Source organism: Pelodiscus sinensis, chromosome 22, assembly GCF_052426305.1.
Source record: "Pelodiscus sinensis isolate ZL-2025 chromosome 22, ASM5242630v1, whole genome shotgun sequence".
In the NCBI taxonomy this organism is placed as follows: Eukaryota; Metazoa; Chordata; order Testudines; family Trionychidae; genus Pelodiscus; species Pelodiscus sinensis.
Window position 1 is genome coordinate 23,047,223 of NC_143073.1, and position 26,163 is coordinate 23,073,385.

At 51.9% G+C, this 26,163-nt stretch overlaps 2 protein-coding genes across 2 annotated transcripts; both read left to right on the forward strand.

The window, feature by feature from the left end:
* The first annotated feature begins 377 nt into the window (after nucleotides 1-377).
* On the forward strand, nucleotides 378-2,909 carry LOC102460342 (putative G protein-coupled receptor 33). Its single transcript, XM_006121723.3, has one exon. The coding sequence runs from the start codon at nucleotides 982-984 to the stop codon at nucleotides 2,017-2,019; it is 1,038 nt and encodes a 345-aa protein (XP_006121785.3). The 5' UTR covers nucleotides 378-981; the 3' UTR covers nucleotides 2,020-2,909.
* A 10,862-nt stretch (nucleotides 2,910-13,771) lies between these two features.
* LOC102460585 (putative G protein-coupled receptor 33) lies at nucleotides 13,772-21,190 on the forward strand. Its single transcript, XM_075907374.2, has 2 exons — nucleotides 13,772-13,966; nucleotides 15,547-21,190. The coding sequence occupies exon 2, from the start codon at nucleotides 15,575-15,577 to the stop codon at nucleotides 16,622-16,624; it is 1,050 nt and encodes a 349-aa protein (XP_075763489.2). The 5' UTR covers nucleotides 13,772-13,966; nucleotides 15,547-15,574; the 3' UTR covers nucleotides 16,625-21,190.
* The last annotated feature ends 4,973 nt before the right edge of the window (nucleotides 21,191-26,163 follow it).

The following is a 26,163-nucleotide window of genomic DNA, read 5'->3' on the forward strand; positions in this document are numbered from 1 at the left end:
TGCGAAATGCCCTTTCACTGGAGAAGAGAGGAATTAACTTGTGGGACTCCCAGCAACTGGAGAGTTGTGGCATTAACAGGGCATGCAACAGAGAGAGGTAGAAGGTGAGATCTGGGATGTGCATGTTCTTTTTCTCTACTGTTTCATGTTAATCCGCTGGAGGGTTCCCCACTTTTGGGGTCTAACTCCTAAGGCCCCATGTCCTTCCCCCAACCTAAGATTCCTCGGTCTTGGCTCCTCCCTCCTTTTCTAATCACCAGGCTGCTCAGCAGCACCGAGAGGAGTCCATGCTAACCGGGCCAGTCAAAGTCTGAGTGGGCAGCCCGGCTGGCGGGGGGGGGGGGAGAGAACAGAGAACAGAGAAGCAGGTTGGCAAATGGAGGCTTCCTGTGTTGCAGAGAGGGAGGAAATGACCCTGCACATTCTCACAAGCTAGGATGCAGCAGCAAATGCTGGGACAGGCAAAGGAGCACAAGAGACGGGGATGGCGGCGGGGTGGCTTCTTCTGCCTTGTGGCAGGGAGTTCCACAGACACAAGCTCTCGTGTGTGTGCATTTGACAGCACCAATCTGCAGTGCACTGAGCAGGCCTGAGCCTCGGTGTTGCGGCCAGATTAAAGCTGGACACCCTGTAAGGGAAAGGCTTTGTGGTCCATTCCCTGGCCCCTTGAGCCAGCTAAGCAGCCAAATGGCAGGCAAGTGGCATTCTGTGCATTTGCTCTCCTTGAGTGTCCCCTTCCCCTCTAGTAATCCCCCAGTCCCCCCCTCCCAGTGCTCTCCAGCAGCAGTGAGTTCCATCAGTCATAGCCCAGGTGTGATGAATACCTTGCCTGGACTGTCCGAATGAACAGAAGGGTCCATAGAAGCCCTCTCCAATAGTGTGTTCCTAACCCCTTTGGTATTTCTCCTTTTCTCCTCTTTCACTCCCTTTCTCTTCCTATGTCCTCCTTCCAGCCCCTCTTCTGTCTCTCCCCAGGGCACCATGGACCATGGCAACACCACCCTCCCATCAACCACAGAGGCAAACTCCAGCCAGAGCCCAGCAGCTGTGTCTCCCGCTCACCTGGCCACGGCCGTGTTGCTCTTCATCACCTTCCTGGTGGGTGCAGTGGGGAACGGGCTGTACCTGTGGGTGCTGGGGCTGAAGATAAGCAGGACGGTGACCACACTCTGGTTCCTCCATCTTCTTTCCTGCCACCTCCTCTTCACCCTGCCGATCCCCTTCTTTGCCGTCTATGTCCTCCTGGGTTTCCACTGGGTCTTTGGCACGGCCATGTGCAAACTCCTCAACACCTGCATCTCTGTGGGCATGTTCTCCTGCGTCTTCCTGCTCACCCTCATCAGCCTGGACCGCTACATCCTCACCTGCCAGCCTATTTGGTCCCGGCATCATCGCACCATGAGCCGGGCTAGGAAACTTGTCGTGGGCGTGTGGCTGGTCTCCTTTGCTCTCAGCGCTCCCTACCTGGCTTTCCGGGAGACCCTCATGAGAGACGGGGGCAGAATCGCCTGCATCAACAATTACAATATCTCCAGAAATTGGAATGGAACCGAGACGTGGGATCTGGGGAGACGGATCCATCTGGCCGTCTTTGTGATCCGCTTCCTGCTGGGCTTCCTGCTGCCCTTCTGCACCATTGTGGGATGCTACAGCCGGGTGGGTTTGAAGATGAAGGAGAAGAAGCTGGCGTGGGCTGGGAAGCCCGTCAAAGTCATGGTTGCTGCAGTGGCTTCCTTCTTCTTCGGCTGGCTGCCCTACCACTTCTCCCAGGGTGTGACTCTCTACAGGAAGGAGCTGCCAGAGTCAGTGTCAGGTGTCCTCTTGGTCATTTACACCCTCACAAACTGCTTCAATGCCTGTTTCTCTCCCATCCTCTACCTGTTTGTGGGGGAACAGTTCTGTCATGTCTTCAGGACGCCTCTTCTCACCTTGGTCAAGACAGCTTTTGTAGACAACCTTGGCAGCAGTGCTGCTGACACTAGTGGAGGACACGGGGGAAAACTTGAGAACACAAAATAGGAGACGTCCTAAAGTTTCCCAGACTTGTTCCTAGATCCCTGATGTTTCTGAAACCTAGTGGATTCCAGCTATTTCACTCTTTATAAAGCCTGCAGTGTCCCTGGGTTCTAGAGTCCTTGCTCTCTCCAGAATTCCATATGTTCTAGGTCTCTCAAATTTTTCCAGATTCAATTGGTCAGCAGTGGCACCAGAACAGTAACCTTGTCCAGGATCTCCCACTGTGTTCTAACCTATCGTTTGTATTCTGAATCACCAGTTGGAATCTCATTTGATTGAAATCGAAAGTCCATGGGCTATAGATTCCTAGCTGGATGTAGAACTTCACTGGATTTTAAAGAGATTTAAAACCACGTAGAAGCCAACTGGTATCAGATGGTTGGAAAAAGTTTCATGGTAGTTATGGATTTCTAAATAGTTTCAAATCCATTAAGTATCATGTTTTATAGATAGCACAGCTCTCCTCTAGTGCGCGTCTTCAGTAGATTCGAGGAACTTTGCCAAGGCCAGTAGCAGTCTCCTGATTTTTACAAGTGGGGAAACTGAGGCACAAAGCAGGGCTGTGACTTAGCCAAGGTCACCTGGTAGGCGAGGGACAGAACTGGCAATAAATCCAGCTCTCCTGAATCCTAGCCCAGGTCTCTGTCCAATGCATCTCCTTATATTGTGAGCTGGGACAAGGACTATGTTTTTTCTTTGAGTTTATACAGCACTGTCATCAGTTAGGCGGGGTTGTCCTGATGGGTTCCTGATGAGTCTTCTACTCCATCAATGAAGCAGAAACTTTTGGCTGTGTGCATGTGTATGTGCACTCCCCTGTCTAACACACTAAGGCTACGTCTACACTGGCCCCTTTTTCGGAAGGGGCATGCTAATTTTGAAAGTGGGAATAGGGAAATCCGTGGGGGATTTAAATATCCCCCGCGGATTTAAATAAACATGGCCCCCGCTTTTTTTCCGGCTTGGGGAAAAGCCGGAAAAAAAGCGTCTAGACTGGCCCGATCCTCCGGAATAAAGCCCTACTTCAAAGTAGGAATAAGAGATCCTCCGGAATAGGGCTTTATTCCGGAGGCTCGGGCCAGTCTAGATGCTTTTTTTCCGGCTTTTCCCCAAGCCAGAAAAAGCGGCGGCCATGTTTATTTAAATCCGCGGGGGATATTTAAATCCCCCGCGGATTTCCCTATTCCCACTTTCAAAATTAGCATGCCCCTTCCGAAAAAGGGGCCGGTGTAGACGTAGCCTAACTGTGTGCAATTAGTCAACATGACAAACTCTGAGAGAGCCCTCAGAGACTGCAAATCAGATAGGGTATGTCTACACTACAGCACTAATTCGAACTAACTAATTCGAATTAGTTAATTCGAACTAAGCTAATTCGAACTAGTGCATCTAGACCTAAAAACTAGTTTGAGTTAGCATTTTGCTAATTCGAACTAGCATGTCCACATTGAGTGGACCCTGAACCGGGGTTAAGGCTGGCTGGAAGCAGTGCCGGCAGGGCATCAGATTAGGACTTAAAGCGTGGAGCTGCTGCCCCAGGCTCGCCAAAGGCTGTGCTTAAAGTGACCGGACCCCCAGACAGACAGTTCTCAGGGGTTCCCCGCTAGCTTGTTTAACTCGATGAGGGACAGCAAAGCAGTCCTGGCTTGGAGTGCCCTGAATGCCCACACTTGGAACATCACAGCACTCGGCCATCAGCCTGGCTGCACTTGCTGCAGGCTACCATCCGGAGGGGGGTCAATTGAGGGGCTTCTGGAGAGCTTCCACCCCGAGGAGCTTGCAGAGCCAGCCCAGTCCTCCCCATCGGGGGCTCGTACCCCATTCCTCCCTCACCTCCTTCCACTTACCCCTTCCTAGCCCCCCTTCCTGATGTACAAAATAAAGGACACGTGTGTTCAAAACTAGAAACTCTCTTTATTGAACAAAACTCGGGGAGACTGGGAAAAGGAGGTGGGAGAGGGGAAGAGAGAGGGTGGGAGAGGGGAGGGCAACTAAAATGATCAGGGGTTTGGAACAGGTCCCATATGAAGAGAGGCTACAGAGACTGGGACTTTTCAGCTTAGAAAAGAGGAGACTGAGGGGGGATATGATAGAGGTCTATAAAAGCATGAGTGGGGTGGAGAGGGTGCATCAAGAAAAGTTCTTCATTAGTTCCCATAATAGGAGGACTAGAGGACACCAAATGAAATGAATGGGTAGCAGGCTTCAAACTAACAACAGAAAGTTCTTCTTCACAAAGCAAATAGTCAATCTGTGGAACTCCTTGCTGCAGGAGGCTGTGAAGGCTAGAACTAGAACAGAGTTTAAAGAGAAGTTAGATAAATTCATGGAGGTTGGGTCCATGGAGTGGTATTAGCCAGGGGGTAGAAATGGTGTCCCTGGCGTCTGTTTGTAGAAGGCTGGAGATGGATGGCACGAGACAAATAGCTTGGTCATCGTCTTCGGTCCACCCCCTCCAGGGTACCTAGTGTGGGCCGCTGTCGGCAGACAGGCTACTGGGCTAGATGGACCTTTGGTCTAACCCAGGACTGCCATTCTAAGCTCAGGGCTCAGGGTCGGGGGTCTCAGTGGACAACCTTGATTTTCATGCAAACCTGCTCCTGGGTGGCCAGGCTGGCAGCTCTCCTGCCCTAGACGGCCACTTTCCTGTGCCTAGTGCGGAGGTCGTGGATGAGGTCCATGATGTCTGCACTAGACCAGGCGGGTGCCTGCCTCTTGCGGACCTGGGCAAGTTCCCGGGAGCTGCCAGCCTGGTCCCGGGAAGAGGCGGAGGGCTGGGTGGCAGCAGGTGGCTGGTTCGTGCCGTGCCGTGCCAGGTACAGGGTCTGCTGGCTGGGTGCTGGCAGGTTGGCACCTGGCACGGGCACCATAGTCAACCCGTGCCCCTTTAAGGGCTCCGGGGTGGGGAGGGATGCAGACGAGTTTCCCTGGTGGTGCCCAGAGTGGCCACCAGGGAAAGCTGGGGAGGGCTAGCCTCCCACTAGTTCAAATGAAGTGGCTACACAGCCCTTAATTCGAACTAGTTAATTCGAACTAGGTGTTAGTCCTCGTAGAATGAGGTTTACCTAATTCGAATTAAGCGCTCCGCTAGTTCGAATTAAGTTTGAACTAGAGGTTTGCGTGTGTAGTGCCTATCAAAGTTAATTCGAATGAACGTTTGTTAGTTCGAATTCACTTTGTAGTGTAGACATACCCCATGGGAATACACCACATGCAGGTGGCCACTGAAATAGCCTGCTAGCTAAACACTTGCTGCTATACTCCTGATAGTAACAATGGATCAAACAACCTCTCACACACTCATACCAACAAGATAGACTTGGGTAGACAGACAGGACAACAGAGTAGCTTCACATGATCCGGTAGGTACGAACCCACGGAAGGAATGAACCCGATCCTCTCAGACACAAGGGGGTTTTATTGTCTCAAAGGCGGGAAAAACTGTGGAGGGCTGAGTGCACTTATTGGTGACGTGTGCACCAAGGTTACCTAGGGTGGTGTGCAGATCTGAGGTGCCCAGTGCATAACGGGTGGTGTGCATAATCTTAGAGGGTCGTGTGCACTCTGTTGGGATGGGGTGCACAGATGAGTAGCAAGTGCAAAGTGTAAACTAGGCGGGAAACTCTGAGGCGAGAAGAATGACCTCTGCCTATCACCTAACATGGCTCCCACTGTGTATTTACCTCACATTATCAGCATCCCATTACACATTTCAAAATCCATGGTAACAACGCTTTGGGGTGCACAATTATACACAGGGCAAACAAGTTACACATCACTCCAGACGTATCAGGTTGTCACCCTCTGTGGGCAACCTCCTCCCCACAGAAGGGGGGCTCCCATTACTATCCACCATGCTGTCAGTTCAGTCCCAGTCCTGCGCCTGGGTGGGTATGTTTGTATGTTGTTTGTGGGGAGGTGGCTGGTACCATGTGTCACGTTACTGGATTTTGGGATGCTGCTACAAAAGCAGATCCGATCGGCTGTGGTTCTTACCAAGTTTTACCTTGGGTTTATAAAACAGGGCAAGGACATGGTGGTTGCTATGACAGACCTTGCAATGAGGAAGCCTACTTGTTATGTTGTGGGGAGTTTCAGAGCATAGGATGAAATCAGTGGAAAGGCAGAGAGCTGGAGTAGGTGCAAGTGTCCATTTTATTGCATAGCACAGAACTCACCAGAACAAGCCCAGATTAGCTGGGCTGACCCCAGTGACCTACTCAGTTACCATAACAACAAGATCTATATCTACAACCCAATATACAACACTACTGAAGGCAAGCGTGGGTGTCATACACTTGTCCAGTTCTGTACTCTTGTTTCTAGTATTGGATTAGAACCTGTACTGACATTGAGCCAAAACATGGGGAGGCCTGTGACGCCCTCAGTGACGTTACTGGCATCACTTCCTGCATCGATTTTCAGTGAGGGGTGTCATGTTACTGGATTTTAAGGGGAGCAGCCAGATCACTGCTGTGCCCATGGCGGGGAGGGTGTTTGCCAAATGAAAGCTTATGTTTGACTGATTCTATGTGTGCTACTCGTGTACCTGTGTGATATCTGTATGAGGAGTTATGAATGTGGACTCTGCGCAGATACTGTGAGTGTTCTCTGCCTGAGACAGAGCAATGGGCCTGAACTGCCAGCTGTGGGGAAGGAGTGTCAAGTCAGTGACGATGCTAATTAGCGAGGCTCCAGGGACAATGGCTCTCAAGGTGCCCAATACACACCTGAGGTAGGTGTCTGGGACCTGCAAACCAGTCAATATCATGGCTGCTGATTTGGGACACAGGGATAGGTCACGGGGCCATGTGACCTGCTCCAGCTTGGAAGATACCAGGGACGGATATAAAATGCCATGAGGCTGACTCCATCTGGCCTTCAATTCTGCTACTGATTCCAGATGCAGCCTTGTGAGGAACAGCGAGTCATGGAGAATCGTTGGCCCATCCTGATGTAGGATGTGCACCAGAGACTTTTAAGCCAGCAGTCTATAACACCTCTGCTGAGAGCCTGCATTGAGAACCTGGTGATTCGATGCATGTAACGTATTCTCCTTAACAACCTTACTCTCATGCTTTTCTTTCGTTTAGTAACAAACCTTTAGATTGTAGATTCTAAAGTATTGGCCCAGCGTGATCTTGTGGGTAAAATCCAGAGTGTAAATTGAGTGGGAACAGTGGCTGGTTTCTTGGGACCGGAAGAACCCATTCAGGGTAGGTGAGATTGGGTTCTATAACCCCTCACCTGTGTGTTAGGCCTGGGGCTGATTTTGGCATAGGGAAAGCTGAGTGTCTGAGGGGTTTTGATCGTGAGGCTTCTGCTGGCTGGATTGGCAACTGATGCGCTCAGTGTGACTGGATTGTGGCTTATTTGGAAAAGGCCTCCAGTCAGGGGCTGTAAGGAGCCCTGTTTTTGAGCAATTCCCCCGAGCTGACGCCCTCAGTGGTGCCCAGACCCGGCCCGGTCCATCACACTAAGATGTTTCTTAACAAGATGTTCTGTTACGACCCCTCTGCAAAGTGCTTGCAGCCTGTGCCTGGGACCTCTTAGAGCTGAGTGTTTCTCTGCTATCAGCCCCGTTCTTGCCAGCTTCTGTGAGCAGGGCCTGCCCCTTGCTCACATTTTACCTCTGCTTTAGATTAGCTAAGCTTGACCATTACTGTCTAGTCGTCAGGCCTCACACTCGGCCAGTGACGTGGCCTGATGTTTCAGACCCTCATCTTCCTACAAGCACCTAGTACAGCAGGGTCAACCATGTGAGATCAGAGAACCAGAGAATCTCAGGATTGGCAGAGGCCTCAGCAGGTCACCAAGTTCAACCCTCTGCCCAAAGCAGGACCAGCCCCAACTCAACCATCCCAGCCAGGGCTATAAGAGGAGGGGAGTGGGGGTGGGAGGGCGGAACTGGACGCAATACTCCAGATGTGGCCTCCCCAGTGCCAAATAAAGGGGAATATTCACTTCTCTGGATCTGCTGGCAATGCTCCTCCTAATGCACCCCAATATGTCATTAGACTGCTTGTTGACTCATCTCCAGCTTCTCATCCACTGTAATCCCCAGGTCCTTTTCTGCTGAACTGCTACTTAGCCAATCGGTCCCCAGCTTGTAGCAGGGCTTCGGATGCTTCCATCCCAAGGACAGGACTCTGCACTTGTCCTTGTGGAACCTTGTCAGATTTCTTTTGATCTAATCCTCTAATCTGTCTAGGTCACTCTGGACCCTATCCCTGCCCTCCAGCGTATCTACCTCTCCCCGTAGCATGGTGTTATCTGCAGACTTGCTGAGGGTGCAATCCATCCCCTCAGCCAGCTCATTAATAAGGATGTTGAACAAAACCGGCCCTAGAAGCTACCTTTGGGGCATTCCGCTAGATACCCACTGCCAACCAGACATTGAGCCCTTGATCACTGTTTGTTGAGCCTGACAATCTAGCCAGCTTTCCAGCCACCTTACAGTCCCTGTATCCGCTCCATACTTCTTTAACTTGCTGGTAAGAATACTATGGGAGACTGTATCAAAAGCTTCACTGAAGTCAAGGTATATCACCTCCACTGCCTTCCCCATGTCCACAGAGCCAGTTACCTCCTCATAGAAGGCAATTAAGTTGGTCAGGCAGGACTTGCCCTTGGTGAATCCATGTTGACTGTTCCTGATCATTTTCTTCTCTTCCAAGTGCTTCAAAATGGATTCCTTGAGGATCCCCTTCATGATTTTTCAGGGACTGAGATGAGGCTGACTGATCTGTAGTTCCCTGGATTGTCCTTCTTCCCTTTTTTAAAGATGGGCGCTACATTTGCCTTTTTCCAATTGTCCAGGCCTCACTGATCACCACAAGTTTTCAAAGATAACGGCCAATGGCTCTGTCAGCCAACTCCCCCAACAGCCCTTTCAGATACATTGGATGAAATCCAGGGCCATGGATTTGTGCATGTCTAACTTTTCTAAATACAGGAAAACTCCAATTGTCCGGCATTCAGTGTTCCGGCACTCCTGATAGTCCGGCCCAACTGGAACCCGGAAGTGCTCCAGCCAGCTGGACACTTGGAGCTCCTGTGAGCCCCACGCACACTCACGGGCCAGGAAAGGGAAGGGGAGGAGAGGGGAAGAGGATTATTCCCCTGTGACGGGTCTTCCGGGACCGCACTGCATCCGGCTGGTGGGTGAGGTCGGCGGGGAATGGCGCGGCGAGGGGCGAACCCGCCGCCATTTTGCAGGGAGGTGGGGGAAGCCCCGTGCAGCCGCCTGCTACAGGCCAGCTGGGGCTGCAAGTGGCAGTGGCGGACTTGGGGAAGCGGCGGGACAGAGCAGCTGGGATGCTCCCAGGTTGGTCCCTCAGCGCTGCCCCTCACCTGAGCGGTACTGCGGGACCAACCCGGCAGCACCCCAGCTGCTCTGCTCAGCTGCTTCCCCAAGTCCGCTGCTGTCGCTTGCAGCTCCAGCTGGCCTATTGCCGGTGGCTGTGCGGGGCTTCCCCCACCTCTCTGCAAAACGGCGGAGGGTTCGCCCCTCGCCGCGCTGTTCTCTGCCGACCTCCAACCCCGCCGGTCACCGTGCGGGTCGCAGCAGACCCGTCACAGCTCCCCCGCCAGAGTACCTGGCATATCCAATAATCCAGCACTCCCTGGGTCCCAAAGGTGCCGGATTATCGGAAGTCTACTGTAGTTCTTAACCTGTTCTTTCTCCACCGAGGGCTGCCCACCTTCTTCCCTTTCTGCGCTGCCTAGTCCAGCGGTCTGGGAGCTGACCTTATCTGTGAGACAACAAAAGCTTTGAGTACTGCAGCTTTTCCCACATCATCTGTCACTAGATTCCCTCCCTCATTCAGTAAGGGTTCCACACCCTCCCTGACCCCCCTCTTAGTGCTAACTGGCCTGTAGAAACCTTTGTTATTACCCTTCACATTCCTTGCTAGCTGCAATCCCAATTTCTCTTTGGAGTTCCTGGTTAGACCCCCGCCTGCCTGAGCAATAGATTTATCCTCCTCCCTGGTCATCTGCCCAAGTTTCCACTGCTTGTGAGCTTCCCTTTTGTGTTTGAGCTCACCAAGGATTTCTCTGCTAAGCCAAGCCGATCGTCTGCCATATTTGCTTTTCTTACTGTGCATCGAGATGGTTTGTTCCTTCACTCTCAATAAGGCTTCTTTAAAACACAGCCTGCTCTCCTGGACTCCTCTCTCCATGTCAGTGTCCCAGGGGATCCAGCAATACGGTGCAACTCCTCCACCTTTTCTCCCCAACCAGTCCTTCCTGAACAGTGTATACCCTTCCATGACAGTGCTCCAGTCATGTGAGTCATCCCACCAAGTCTCCGTTATTCCAATCACGTCATAGTTCTTCGACTGGGCCACGACTCCCAATTCTTCCTGCTTGTTTCTTGGACAGCAGCAGGCACCGGCTTAGAGCCAGCCTCTGCTCCCCTCCCAGAGGTAGGGAGAAAACCCAGGCCCACTAATGCAGTAAATGTGGGGCAAGAAGCCCATCTATTGGGAGGAGGCACCTCCCAATGGATATATTTTGCATCCTTCCGTGACACACCCAAAGATAACCACAGAGATAACCTGTGAGCTCACAAAGAAAAGCTGAGTCACAAATGATGGGACTTCAGGCAAAGGAGTGGGGGGGGGGGGTCTAGTGGTTAGAGTAGGGGCAAGGGCGAGCTGGGAGCCAGGGCTTCTGGTTCTGGTCCTAGCTCCACGAGGATAGGGTCTAGTGGTTAGAGCTGGTGAGCAACAGTTGTGGGAGCTCTTGTGTTATCTACATGTGGTGGGAAGATCTCAGTGACACAGCACATGTGACTACAAAGATTAAGGCAAGACTACACAACACAGAGGCCCCATTTAAGTCAGATCTGTTAATATTAATAAAAAGCAATATTTACCCGATTTCTCCCCATGTGACAGCACTTTTCATGAGGAATGACAGTCCAAGAATTTAACTACTAAAACGCATCTCAACAGAAAATCATTACCCTGACGACTTTTTTGTTTTGGCTCCCACTTGCCGGCCACATGTTGATCCCCACATAAACCCAAACTGCACCACGGGGCGCAAACAAACTGGTCGTGGGCAGCAGACCAAGTTATTAATAAATATTTTATAAGCCTTTACCTTGTCTCTCTGCTGCCATCATCTCCCCTGGTGTCTGCTGCCCCCAACTCCTCACCCTCCTCCACTGTCCTGACTCCTGCCCTTCTCACTGCCTTCAGCCCTCCTGCGATCTGCCCCCCTCCACCAGCCCTTCTCTCCCCCCTGTGCCCACTCCTCCAGTAGCCCCACTCTGATCATGTGTGCTACCCTCCTCATCCCCTCTTCTAACACCTTCCTCTACAAACCTGCCAGCATTACAGACGCACAGACACTGGGCTACTATATATATGATTAGGAGAACTGATACCACACTTCCCTTACTCCAAAAAGTCTATCTTGAAAGCAATAGTCTACGAGGGCCATATGATAACTCGCATCGCTCTCCAAACTGCAATGGATGTTGCGGACACCGCAGCCAGAGTGACAGCTATGGTGATTATGATGCGCAGAACTTCCTGGCTACAGTCATCCGGCGTTCCCCGGGAACTCCAGCCCAAAGTAGAAGACTTTCCATTTGGCAAGTAAAAGTTGTTTGAAGCTACCACAGATGAAATGCTTCACAACAGTAAAAATTCAAAAACCACACTTCGCACACTGGGCATGTACACGCCGCTCTACAAACACAGACGGTACACTCCAAACAACACATATAACCGATACCGATACAAGCAATACAACCGACCACAGAGGCCTTAAAAAAACGCCAGGCCAAGGCACCAAGCTCAGAGACGATGCCCCAGCCAGGGCCGTCGGCCAACTACTCAACCTTCCAAGCAGCATATTTGATGATGTGATTGAGGGTCTGCAAGAGCTCCCTTACGATCTAGCACCAACACAACATGGCCATCTCTTTACCCACTGTTTACATCCGTTCCTTCCACAATGGGAATCTATAACATCGGACTGCTGGGTTCTAGAGATAATTCGAGTAGGCTATACCATCCCACCTACTGCTATTGCACCTACCCTTCCTCCTACCCTGTCCCTCTTCAGGGATCACTTTCATGAGACCCTACTAAAACAAGAGATCGATCAACTCCTAGCAATCGGAGTCATAGAAAGGGTGCCCGAAGAATTCCACGGGAAAGGATTTTACTCAACCTATTTCTTAACTGAGAAAAGAATAGGTGGTTGGAGGCCTATATTAGACCTCCGCAAACTGAACAAATTTCTCAGGAAACAACGTTTCAAGATGGTCACACTTACAACAATCATTCCTGCGCTAGTTTGCAGCCCCCAACCTGCAAGATGCTTACTTTCATATAACCATCCACCCAGCCCACAGATGCTATCTACGCTTTATGCTCGGCCCAGAAAACTTCCAGTACAAAGTTCTCCCTTTTGGTCTCATCAGCTCCGAGGGTATTCCCGAAGGTACTAGCAGTCGTAGCCGTGTACCTCAGGTGACAGAATGTCATCGTATTCTCCTACCTAGATGACTGCCTTATAAAGGGATCATCACGGGACGAAACCACCTCTATCATACATACGACCACAGCCTTCCTCAATCATCTAGGCCTCCTAATCAACAAACATAAATCAACATTGCACCCAGTTCAAGATATAGAGTTTATTGGCGCACACCTGGACTCAATTACTGCTTGAGAATATCTACCTCATCAACGCTTCATAACTATACAAGAAATTATAAGCGTGATGCTTACAACTCCCACCATCACAGTACTTACTTGTCTCCAGCTAATGGGACACATGGCTTCCACGACCTATGTGGTCCACCATGCTTGTCTACACTGTCGATGCTTTCACCTTCGGGTAGCAACCGTTTACTTCCCGTCACGACACCCCCGGAGCAAGAGAGTTACCATTCCTCCCCTACGATGGTGGACAATTCCAAACAATCTCCTGGTGGGGGTTCCGTTCCAACAAACTGAACCCGCTATTCAGATTACCATTCAGATAACCTCATCCCATGAGGCATACCGGAGTGGTCGACAAATGCCTTTGATGTCAACTGCGGAGCATCCAGACTAGCGCGCTGAGCTGACAAACAGCTGATCGGCACAGCGCGGCAGCCATTTAAATTTAAATGAAGAGGCGATTATTTAAATTGCTGCTTCATTTCCCTATGCCGGGTAGCCTAATCTACATACCTCTGTCGCCAGAAGCATGTAGTCTAGACACACCCCTAGGCTATGTCTAGACTGCAGGCTTCTTTCGAAAGAGGCTCTTTCGAAAGCATCTTTCGAAAGAGCCTCTTTCGAAAGATCGCGTCTAGACTGCAGGCGGATCTTTCGAAAGAGCAATCCGCTTTTTCGAAAGAGAGCACCCAGCGAGTCTGGATGCTCTCTTTTGAAGAAGCCCTATTTACATTGAAGAACGCCTTCTTTCGAAAGAGGAACTTTCGAAAGAAGGCGTTCTTCCTCGTGAAACGAGGTTTACCGCCATCGAAAGAAAAGCCGCGTTCTTTCGAAATAATTTCAAAAGAACGCGGCTTGAGTCTGGACGCAGGGGAAGTTTTTTCAGGAAAAGGCTACTTTTCCCGAAAAAACCCCTAAGTCTGGACACGGCTCTAGAGTGGAGCACCCACGCGGACACCACTCAAAGAAGAAAAGGGAGTTACTCACCTTTTGCAGTAACGAGTGTTCTTTGAGATGTGCGTCCCCGTGGGTGCTCCACGACCCTCACTTCCTCCCCTCTGCTCAGAGTCTAGTTACTCAGGAGAAGACGAGGAACTGAAAGGGAGAGGGTTGAGCCGTGCACTGCAGGCACTCAACCACTGCGTGGCCCAACGGGGGAAACTGCTTTGCAAGGTTTCGATCTGAGGCTCAGGGCAACCCTTCATCTAGAGTGGAGCACCGACGGGGACACACATCTCGAAGAAGACTCGTTACTTCACGAGGTGAGTAACTCCCTTTTCTCTCTCTAGAGAGCCATCATGATACTGAAGGCTAGACAGATAAATATAAGATTTAGGGGCTTTACATTTGTGACAAAAACTCGGGAATGAGATACTTCAATTCTTATAGTTAAGGAGACTGTAAATGAAGTACAATTATTGACATGCCTACTTGTCTGTTTCCTGTGTTAGCATTTCTTATGGCAACATCTCCCATAAAGAGGCAGGTTTTGTGGAAAGGGGAAAAGAAGAGTTTAAAAAGAGTGGCCTATTTTCTAATCAAGTAGGATTGAGAGATATTCAAATAGGGAGAAGTAATCTCATTGCATAAGGCCAATACGGTATTTTCAGCAGCTCATCAACTTGTGATGGTGGTTGGAAGACTGCACAGAGATCACGTACCCAGGGACACTTCTGCAAGTTCTCGTGCGCTGTAGAGGTCGACTCCACTGCAGCCCCAAATAGTCTGATGCAGAGTTTGGGAATGTGGACGGGAGGTGATGGTAACTGGCCCAGCTCATAAACTGGCTTTATAACTATGCAGCCTGAGGGAACAGATTCTCTGTAATTCTCAGGCAATTCTCAGAAAATCCAAATGTCTGGGCTCTGTGTACGGTTCATGAATTTCACTGTAATTATAACAAAGTGGTGCAAACAGAAAGGGAAACAACATGAACTTCCCTACTTTTCTAATGGCCTCAGCTGCAGAGAGAGGGAAGTAGGGGGGCCCATGCCACTTTCACCCCTCCCCCAGGGTGCTCCAATGTTTCCATGCATGCTGTGGGGAGGGGACATGAGGGTTTGGCGAGGAGAGGGAAAGGAGACAGAGTTCGGTCAGTGGGGGGAGATGGGAGAGGGGAGTGGTCTGGGTCTGCTCGGATGGTGAGGATTGGGTTTGGCTGGGAGGGAAGAGAGGGCGGATTAGGTGGGGGAGAAAAGTGGAGGGACTGGATCCGGTCACTAAGGATTGGGTTTGCCTGGGAGGGGAGAGAAGATGGAAACTGGGTCTGGTGAGTGTGTGGGGGGAGGTTGGGATGTGTGTGGAGGGGAGACAGGACGTAAGCTGGGTTTGGCCGTAGGGCGTGGTGGGAGTCAAAGAGCTGCAAGGTGAAAGGGGCGCTTTCCTCCTCAGTGCCTGTCCTGCAGCAGTGGGCCAAGGAGGGTGGGGGGGAGCAGCCAAAAATTTTTTTCCGTGGGGCAGCAAAAAACCTAGAGCCGGCCCTGCCCAGCTGCTCTCTGAGGGTATGTCTACACTAGCCACCCTAGTTTGGACTAGGGTAGCTAATGTAGTCATTCGAACTTGCAAATGAAGCTCGGGATTTAAATATCCCGGGCTTCATTTGCATGTTCCCGGCTGCTGCCATTTTTAAATACCCTGTAGTTCGAACTACCTGCCTGTGGCTACACGCGGCACGGGCTAGGAAGTTCAAACTAAAGCTCCTAATTCAAACTAACATTACTCCTCCTGCAATGAACAGAGGGGTCCATAGAAGTCCCCTACAATAGTGTGTGCTCCTAACCCCTTTGGTATTTCTCCTTTTCTCCTCTTTCACTCCCTTTCTCTTCCTCTGTCCTCCTTCCAGCCCCTATTCTGTCTCTCCCCAGGGCACCATGGACCAAGGCAACACCACCCTCCCACCAAATATGGAGGCAAACTCCAGCCAGAGCCCAGTATCTGTGAGCCTTGCTTACCTGGCCCTGGCTGGGTTGCTCTTCATCACCTTCCTGGTGGGTGTAGTGGGGAACGGGCTGTACCTGTGGGTGCTGGGGCTGAAGATAAGCAGGACGGTGACCACGCTCTGGTTCCTCCACCTTATATCCTGCTACCTCCTCTTCACCCTGCTGATCCCCTTCTTTGCTGTCTACATCCTCCTGGATTTCCACTGGGTCTTCGGCACGGCCATGTGCAAACTCCTCAATACTTGCATCTCCGTGGGCATGTTCTCCTCCGTCTTCCTGCTCACCCTCATCAGCCTGGACCGCTACACCCTCATTCACCATCCCATCTGGTCGAAGAATCACCGCACTGTGGCCCTGGCTGGCAAACTGGCTGTGGGAGTGTGGTTGGTCTCCTTTGCTCTCAGCACTCCCTTTCTGGCTTTCCGGGAGACCCTCATGAGAGACGGGGGCAGAATCGCCTGCATCAACAATTACAATATCTCCAGAAATTGGAATGGAACCGAGACGTGGGATCTGGGGAGACGGATCCATCTGGCCGTCTTTGTGATCCGCTTCCTGCTGGGCTTCCTGCTGCCCTTCTGCACCATTGTGGGATGCTACAGCCGGGTGGTGCTTAGGATGAAGGAGAAGAAGCTGGCATGGGCTGGGAAACCCTTGAAAGTCATGGTGTCTGCAGTGGCTTCCTTCTTCCTCGGCTGGCTGCCCTACCACTTTTCCCAAGGTATGATTCTCTACAGGAAGGAGCTGCCAGAGTCAGTGTCAGGTGTCCTCTTGGGCATTTACAGCTTCACAACCTGCTTCAATGCCTGTTTCTCTCCCATCCTCTACGTGTTTGCGGGGGAAAAGTTCTGTCATGTCTTCAGGATGTCTCTTCTCACCTTGGTCAAGACAGCTTTTGTTGACAAACTCGGCAGCAGTGCTGCTGACACTAATGGAAGACCTGGGGGAGATCTTGAGAACACAAAACAGGAGATGTCCTAATGTTGTCCTAATGATGTCCTATTTGTTCCTAGATCCCTGATGTTTCTGAAACCGTATGGGTTCCAGCTATCTCACTCTTTATAAAGCCTGCAGTGTCCCTGGGTTCTAGATTCCCTGCTCTCTCCAGAATTCCATATGTTCTAGGTCTCTCAAATTTTTCCAGATTCAGTTGGTCATCAGTGGCACCAGATCAGTAACCTTGTCCAGGATCTCCCACTGTGTTCTAACCCGTCTTTTGTATTCTGAATCTCCAGCTGGCTCTGGAATCTCATTAATTCAAAGTCTCTTTATATGTTGAAATTGAAGGCCAATTGGCCATAGATCCCTGGCTGGATACTAAAGAGGTTTAAAATCATGTAAAAGCCAACAAGTTTCAGATTTTTGGGAAAAAATTTCATGGCAGTTCTGGATTTCTAAATAGTTTCAAATCCATTAACTGTAGAGTTTTATGGATGAGCCTGTGCATTAGTGTAAAGATACCCAGTTCTTTTCTAATATGAGTCTTCAGTAGACCTCAAAGAACGTTGCCAAGGTCAGTAGCAGTCTCCTGATTATTACAAATGGGGAAAATGAGGCACAAAGCAGGGATGTAACTTGACCAAGGTCACTCGGTAGGCAAAGGGCAGAACTGGCAATAAATTCAGCTCTCTTGAATCCTAGCCCAGGTGTCTGTCCAATGCATCTCCTTATACTGTGAGCTGGGACAAGGATTATGTTTTTGCTTTGTGTTTATACAGCACTGTCGTCAGTTAGGTGGGGTTGTCCTGATGGGTTCCTGATGAGTCTTCTACTCCATCAATGAAAGAGAAACTTCTGGCTGTGTGCATGTGTATGTGCACTCCCCTTTCTAACACCCTAATGGTGAGCAATTAGTCATCACGACAGACTCTGAGAGAGCCCCCAGAGACTGCAAATCAGATAAGGATCAAAAGTACCTGGCTAGGTTCATTGCCAGGTGAAGTACAATACTTGTTGTCAGTGAACAGACTTGCCACTGCACCACAGTGCATATATACACCATGAGAACGGACTGACACCTAATCAGTGTTCTGGACTCTAGCGTCACCCTGTCGGTCAGCTGACGGCTACCCTTTGGGGAGCACTTTTATACGTAAGGCAAACAAGTTACACATCACTCCTGACGTATCAGGTTGTCACCCTCTGTGGGCAACCCTATCCCCACAGAAGGGGGCGGATCGGCTGTGGTTCTTACCAAGATTTACCTTGGATTTATAAAACAGTGCAAGGACGTGGTGGTTGCTATGACAGACCTTGCAATGAGGAAGCGTATTGTAGGCGAACCTGGTTATCATACACTTGTCCAGTTCTGTACTCTTGTTTCTAGTATTGGATTAGAACCTGTACTGACATTGAGCCAAAACATGGGGAGGCCTGCGATGCCCTCAGTGATGTTACTGGCATCACTTCTTGCATCGATTTTGCATTGGGGGTGTCACGTTACTGGATTTTAAGGGGAGCAGCCAGATCACTGCTGTGCGCAAGGGAGGTTGTTTGACCCAAAGTTTGTACAATGGGGGCCATATGAGGTGGTAAATGAAAGCTTATGTTCGACTGATTCTATGTGTGCTACTCATGGACCTGTGTGATATCTGTAAGAGGAGTTATGAATGTGGACTCTGTGCTGATACTGTGAGTGTTCTCTGCCTGAGACAGAGCAATGGACCTGAACTGTCTGCTATAAGGAAGGAATGTCCAGTCAATGACTATGCTAATTAGCAAGGCTCCAGGAACAATGGCTCTCAAGGTGCCCAATACACGTGAGGCATGGGTCTGGAACCTGCAAACCAGCCAATATCATGGCTGCTGACATGGGGCATAGGGATAGGTCACAGGGACATGTGACCTGCTCCAGTTTGGAAGATACCAGGGATGGATATAAAATTCCATGAGGCAAACTCCATTTTGCCTTCAATTCTGCTCCTGATTCCAGATGCAGCCTTGTGAGGAACAGCAAACCGGGAAGAATTGGATGTGACACAGGATGTGCACCAGAGACTTTTAAATAGCAAGTTCGTAACATCTCTGCTGAGAGCCTGCATTGAGAACTTGGTAATTCAATACATGTAATGTATTCTCCTTAACAACCTCACTCTCCTGCTTTTCTTTCTTTCATTAATAAATCTTTAGATTTTAGATTCTACAGGATTGGCCCAGCGTGCTCTTGTGGGTAAGATCCAAAGTGTAAATTGACTGGGAACTGTGGCTGGTTTCTTGGGATCGGAAGAACCCATTCGGGGTAGGTGAGATTGGGTTCTATAACCCCTCACTTGTGTGTTAGGCCTGGGGCTGATTTTGGCATAGGGAAAGCTGAGTGTCTGAGGGGTTTTGATCGTGAGGCTTCTGCTGGCTGGATTGGCAGCTGATGCGCTCAGTGTGACTGGCTTGTGGCTTATTTAGAAAAGGCCTCCAGTCAGGGGCTGTAAGGAGCCCTGTTTTTGAGCAATTGCCCTGAGCTGACACCCTCAATGGTGCCCAGACCCGGCCCGGTCCATCACACTAAGGTGTTTCTTAACAAGATGTTCTATTACGACCCCTCTGCAAAGTGCTTGCAGCCTGTGCCTGGGACCTCTTAGAGCTGAGTGTTTCTGTACTATCAGCCCCGTTCTTGCCAGCTTCTGTGAGTAGGGCCTGCCCCTTGCTCACATCTTACTTCTGCTTTAGATTAGCTAAGCTTGACCATTACTGTCTAGTCGTCAGGCCTCACACTCGGCCAGTGACGTGGCCTGATGTTTCAGACCCTCATCTTCCTACAAGCACCTAGTACAGCAGGGTCCTCGTCCAGGACTGGGGCTCTGAGAGCTGCTGAAATAAATAATATTAATTAATACTCATCCCCAGGTGCGTTGGGCTACGTAGTTTCCATTCGGTTGGTGTGGCTATTCTGCAGTCCCTTACAACCACTGCATGGCCTGAGCACTGGGGTATTTAGTGTGGGGAGGTTCTGGCTTAATTAAAGAGCAGGCAGGAAGGAAAAGAAGCCAGCAGAATGAAGAGCAGCCTTAGAGAAACCACCTGCCCATGAACATCTCAGGCTGGTGAAGGTGAGACCTCCAGGCCAGTGGCTGTGCTGAACGGAGTGTGAGTAACCATCCATAATACTGTGGGTAAATCCCAATATCACAAAATTGCAGTGAACTGTGTGAGATCAGAGAACCAGAGAATCTCAGGGTTGGCAGAGGTCACCAAGTTCAACCCCCTGCGCAAAGCAGGACCAGCCCCAACTCAACCATCCCAGCCAGGGCTTTAAGAGTGGGGGTGGGGGTGGGAGGGCAGAACTGGACACAACACTCCAGATGTGGCCTCCCCAATGCCAAATAAAGGGGAATAATCACTTCTCTGGATCTGCTGGCAATGCTCCTCCTAATGCAGCCCAACCTGCCATTAGCCTTCTTGGCTACAAGGGCGCACTGTTGACTCATATCCAGCTTCTCATCCATTCTAATCCCCAGGTGCTTTTCTGCTGAACTGCTACTTAGCCAGTCGGTCCCCAGCTTGTAGCAGGGCTTGGGATTCTTCCATCCCAAGGGCAGGACTCTGCACTTGTTCTTGTGGTACATCATCAGATTTCTTTTGATCTAATTCTCTAATCTGTCTATGTCACTCTGGACCCTATCCCTGCCCTCCAGCATATCTACCTCTCCCCATAGCGTAGTGTCATCCGCAAGCTTGCTGAGGGTGCAATCCATCCCCTCAGCCAGGTCATTAATAAGGATGTTGAACAAAACCGGCCCTAGAAGCTACCTTTGGGGCATTCCGCTAGATACCCACTGCCAACCAGACATTGAGCCCTTGATCACTGTTTGTTGAGCCTGACAATCTAGCCAGCTTTCCAGCCACCTTACAGTCCCTGTATCCACTCCATACTTTAACTTTCTGGCAAGAATACTGTGGGATACTGTATCAAAAGCTTTGCTAAAGTCAAGGTATATCACCAACACTGCCTTCCCCATGTCCACAGAGCCAGTTACCTCCTCATAGAAGGCAATTAAGTTAGTCAGTCCTTCCTGAACAGTTTCTACCCTTCCATGACAGTGCTCCAGTCATGTGAGTCGTCCCACCAAGTCTCCGTTATTCCAATCACGTCATAGTTCTTAGACTGGGCTATGACTCCCAATCCTTCCTGCTTGTTTATCATCATATATATAGTAGTCCAGTGTCTGTGAATCTGTAACGCTGAAATTCTGGCTGTTCCCTCTGGACGGCGCTGTTGTCTGAAATTCTGGCTGTTCCCTCTGGGCGGTGCTGTTGCTGAAATGCTGGCTGTTCCCTCTGGGCGACCCATGCTGCATGGGGAGTGCGGGGCCCAAATGGCTGCCTGCTCTCCCGCAGTGGCCCGGCTGAGCGGTGCAGAAGTCAGCCGAGTGCCACGGCGGGAGGGGAAGGGGGGCAGGGTGGTGACATGTGGCGTGACAGCGGCTCCAGGCCCTGCCCCCTGGCCGTGAACGTCACCGCCACACCACCCTTTGTCTCCTGCCGTGGTGCTCAGCTGACTTCTGCGACACTCAGCCAGGCCGCCACGTGGGAGCAAGGGGCGCAAGCGACCGTTTGGGCTCCATGCTCCCCATGCAGCACAGGGAGTGCAGAGACCAAATGGCTGTTTGGGCTCCGTGGTCCCATGAGTGAGAGGCAGGAGGGGGAAGAGAAGAAAAACAGCAAGGAGGGAGGGAGGGATAGCTCGGTGGTTTGAGCATTGGCCTGCTAAACCTAGGGTTGTGAGCTCAATCTTTGAGGAGGCCATTTAGAGATTTGAGGCAAACATCTATGAGGGATGGTACTTAGTCCTGCTGTGAAGGCAGGGGACTGGACTTAATGACCTTTCAAGGTCCCTTCCAATTCTAGGAGATAGGTATCTCCCTTTATATTAGAGGTGGAGGAGAGCTGAGAGGGGGTGGGGGAGGCAGTAGGAGGGAGAGAGATGGAGCAAGAGACCAGAGGCTCAGGAGAGAAGACCTACGTGGAGGAGAGACCTGAAAATCTCATTTTATGATGGGCTAATTGGCTAGTTTTAGATAATGATCTTGTTCCCTGGTGCTCCGGGGAGAAATGGAAGAGGAGTTGGAAGTGAGGAAAGAGGAGGGAAATGGAAGAGTGGAAGAGGAGAGCACTTGGTCAGGGGAAGGGGTCAGAACTGCTTGGTTGTAGGAGGAAGTGAGGTGTGCTGCCTTAGAACAGTGGCTGTTCGCTAGGGGCACATGTACCCCTGGGGGCACACAGAGCTATTCCAGGGGGTAAGTCAGCTCATCACAAGAGTTGCCTAGTTTGACAACAGGCACAATAAAGAGCCCTGCTGACGTCAGTCCCTGCTAAGCTTTCCCACAGTGACTTCTTCATACTGCTCCGTGTTCTGACCCCGGACGGTGAGTATCAGAGTGCTCAGCCAGTTGATGTGTATCTGAGAAAACAGGAAGGGCAGCCGTCAGTGGCACCGTGCTGTGCACTGTGTGCGTTGTGTCGGATTGTGTAAGCAGGTCCTTTCTCAGTGAGGTGAAGCATGTGGTTGGGCCAGGCAAATCAGCAGTTGGGGAAGGTTGAGAGCCACTGGGTAGACCTTAATTGGGGAACAGCTCAGGGCTTGACATCAAATGAGGGAGAAAAATTCACCCACATCACAGACCTCCCCTACTAACTTCACTGAGTGCCCCTCACAGGCTAACCTCACTCTTAATCAGTGTCAGGCAGTCCCATGGGATAACCACACTTCTACCCAGTGGCAGGGAGTCCTACAGGCTAGCCCCACTGCCACGTAGGGACAGGGAGTTTTACAGGCTAAGCTCTCTGGTATCCAGTATCAGGCGGCTCCAAAGGCTAACCCCACTTCTACCCATTAGCAAGGAGTGCCACAGGCTAACTCCAGTGGTACCCAGTGGCAGGAGTTCCACAGGCTAACTCCACTGGTACCCGGTGGTGGAGAGGCTCACTGGTTTGCCTTTGCAATAGCAAATGTCTGTGGTGTCTAAGGGTCCTGAGCTAGGAAATTCCCCTTCAGATCCAGCGTTGGGCTCTCTGCCCATCGTCTCGACTCACCTGGGTGGCGGATGGTGGAAATATGGACCTAGCCCAGACAGAGTCTTGGATGGCTTGTGTTTCCCGGCAAAACGTTGTCCGTGTGTCTGTCCCCTCACTGCCAAACCCTGTCTGTTTGGTGAGTTCACTCACCGTAGCTTTGCTATTTCTACACGCTGCACTCCCACCTGCTCTCTAAGGGTATGTCTACACTACCCTCCTAGTTCGAACTAGGAGGGTAATGTAGGCATACCGCACTTGCAAATGAAGCCCAGGAAATTCAAATCCCGGGCTTCATTTGCAAGTGCGGTATGCCTACATTACCCCGCTAGTTCAAACTAGCGGGGTAGTGTAGACATATCCTAAGATCCACAAGCTGCAAACCATAAACGATCATTGGACACTGTCGTAGCAAAGAACCCACCACAGCAGCACGCACCAGCTTAGAACCAGCCCCTGCTCCCCTCCCAGAAGTGGGGCGAGAACCCAGGTGCTCTGGCCCCCAGCTTCCTAATACAGTATATGTGGGCTGCTGGTCACAGCTCGACGAGGATAGGGTCTAGTGGTTAGAGCAGGTGAGCAATAGCTGTGGGAGCTCTTGTGTTATCTATAAGTGGTGGGAGGATCTCAGAGTGACACAGCACATGTGCAGTCCTGCCTCTTCCTGTTCTAGATAGTCTCAGGCACATCAAGTCCTTCCCCAGAGTTGTTTGTTCGACAGGCTCCATCTCCTTGGAGCTCGGAGATCCCCAATGAGAACTTGCTACAGAACTCCCACCGCTGCGTACGAGAGACCCAGGTTGTATTCTGAGGGGAGTGGGGCCTAGTGGTTAGAGGTGTGTGTGTGTGTGTGTGTGTGTGTGTGTGTGTGTGTGTGTGTTTCTGCTGTCAGTTCTGGGAGGGGAATGGAGCCCACGGGATTAGAGTGGGGGCTTGGCACCAGGACTCTTGCTTGTACCCAGCATGGGGCTGTGGCGGGATGGGTTCTTCAGGGGAGACAATAAAATGCTGCGTCTCTCACTGGGAGGGTTTGGGCTCCACACCTCTCCCTTCCCCCTCTTCTGCGTCCTCCAAATCCCCTTTGTATTCTTCCCACTCCCCCTTAGAGTACCACGGCCCCTCTCTGCCCCCTCCATGCCCATTTAGCCCAGCACCTCATGCCCCCCCCCCCAGTCCCAGCCACCCCTGGAGCCAAGGGAGCACCTGCAGTGGGTGGGACAGGAGACAAGCCCGTCACCACCTGCCCCTTCCTCCTCCTCAGCCTTTCCCGCCTGGCCAGCTCTGCCCGCTGCTGCCCGTCTGCTCCTGGCCTCACCACACTGTTGCTCAGGCAGGATGCTGGACCCGGGTGTGAGGCTTCTCTCCTTCCCCTCATCCCTCCCTCCCTGGGCCTCTGGCAGCCCCTGCAGATGGGGGTAGGGGGGGGCATTGAGGGGCGGTGGTACCCCCTGTGTCTGGGGAGGACCAGAGCCAAGACCCATAAAATCGTAGGACTGGGAGGGATCTCGAGAAGCCATCAGGGCCAGTCCCTGCACCCACGGCAGGACCGAGCTCCGTCTAGACCATCCCTGGCAGGTGTCTGTCCAGCCTGCGCTTAACTATCTCCAGGGATGGAGATTCCACAACCTCCCCAGGCAATTTATTCCCGTGTTTCACTAAACCTCCCTGGCTGCAGTTTAAGCCCATTGCTGCTTGTCCGGTCCTCAGAGGCCAAGGGGAAGAATTTTTCTTCCTCCTCCCTGTGACCCCCTTGTAGATACTTGAAAGCTGCTCTCGTGTCCCCTCTCCGTCTGCTCCTTCCCAGACTAACCGAGCCCAGTTCGTTCAGTCGCCCTCCCGGGCCGGGTTTTCTCGCCCTTTCCTCGTTTGTGCTGCTCCTCTCTGAACTTTCCCCAGTTTGGTCCCGTCTGTTCTGAAATGAGGCTCCCTGAGCTGGACGCGGTCGGGCAGGAGGAACAGTCGCTGCTCGTGCCTTGCTCACAACGCGCCTGCGACCGCACCCCAGAGCGGGGTTGGTTCTTCGTACAGAAGAGTTACCCTGTTGCCGGGGCGACGTGCGAAGGGGGCGCTGGGGGCAGGGGACCCTCCAAACGCCGTGGGTGGGAGGAGCCGGGGGCCAGCGCCTCTGGCTGGCCTGGGAGACCAGCGGGGGCCTGGCGCCCAGAGCAGGGGTCCCCCCCACGGGCAGCGGTGGGGGGAGCGGAGGAATGCGGCGTCGCTCTCCCGGCTGCCGGCTGCATTACTCGGGGGTGGGGGGGAGGGGCTGTCGGGGGAGGGGCGCCAGTGTGTACGTCCACCGTGTTGCGTTTGTCTGAGGCGCTGGTCAGCCGCCTGTCACTGACCCCGGCCTGGAAAGGGCGGGAAAAGGAAAAAGGCGGGAAAAGTGGGGTCACCTGACCCCAATCCGCCGGGCGACAAGAGGGCTGACAAGGGCCCTGACCCCCTCCAGGGCTCTGTGCAACTCAGGGGTGGGGGCACAGCCCATCTGAGCCCCTTAGTTCATGGGGGAGGCTGTTTGGCTCCACAGGCCGCCAGGTGCCTCTGTGCTGCCAGCCTGTAGCCTGGAGATCTCCCACCAGAGAGTGTGTCTGGGACAGGCTGCTGGGGGGGCAGCCCCGTGCCCCACGCCTGTCGCTCTCACTGGGCACAGCGTGTCCCTTGTAGGTCCGCTGGGCCAAGTGTTTTTGGGAGTGTGTGTGTGGGCTCTGGGCTTAGCCCAGGGTGGGGGTTTAGAGTCCAGGAGGGGTTTCTGGGTGCAGCTCTGAGGAGTTTGATTGGAGGGGGACTCACATCTGGGGCAGGAGGTTCAGGGCTGGGAGAGGGGTTCAGGAAGCAGGCTCTGGCTGGGCACCATTTAACTGAGACGGCTTCCAGGTGGTGGAGCTGTGGGGTTAAGGCAGCTCAGTGCTGCCCTGGCCCTCACCACACCAAGCAGTTGGCACGTACAGCCATGGCTCCATGGCCCCATGCCCTGCCCCTCATCTACAGGCACTGAGCCCGCAGCTCCTACTGGCCACGATTCCCCGTTACTGATCAATGGGAGCTGCAGGAGCAGTGTCTGCAGGCAAGGACGGCCTGTGGAGGCCCCCTGCTCCGCCTCTCTCAGGGCTGTAGGGACATGCCAGCTACTTCCAGGAACAGCAATGGCCACGGGGTAATTACTCCAGCCCCGACAGGTTCGGCATTTGAGAACTCACTGCTCAAAGAATGAAATGGAAGCGTCAGAGAATTAAAATGATGAAATGCACAGACCCATCAAAAAGAAGTAAACGTAAAAAATGTAACAACAACCTCCCACGTACATGTTGGGTCTGGAGATGAGAGTGAAAGACAGTGGGTGTTTGTGAGAATGACAGAGATTTGCATTGCTAAGCTCCCTTCATCCCCTTCTCTCTGTGTGGAGATGGGGTACAGGAGCGGCGGGGAGGAGGGACACCCTGACATCACCGCCCCCCCTTCTCCCTCCCAGACCTGGCACAGCAAGCAGGAGGTTCCCAGGGGAGCAGCTCCAAGGC

Coding starts and splice junctions, on each gene's coding strand:
- LOC102460342 (XM_006121723.3), top strand. CDS start 982: ATGGACCATGGCAACACCACCCTCCCATCAACCACAGAGGCAAACTCC.
- LOC102460585 (XM_075907374.2), top strand. CDS start 15,575: ATGGACCAAGGCAACACCACCCTCCCACCAAATATGGAGGCAAACTCC.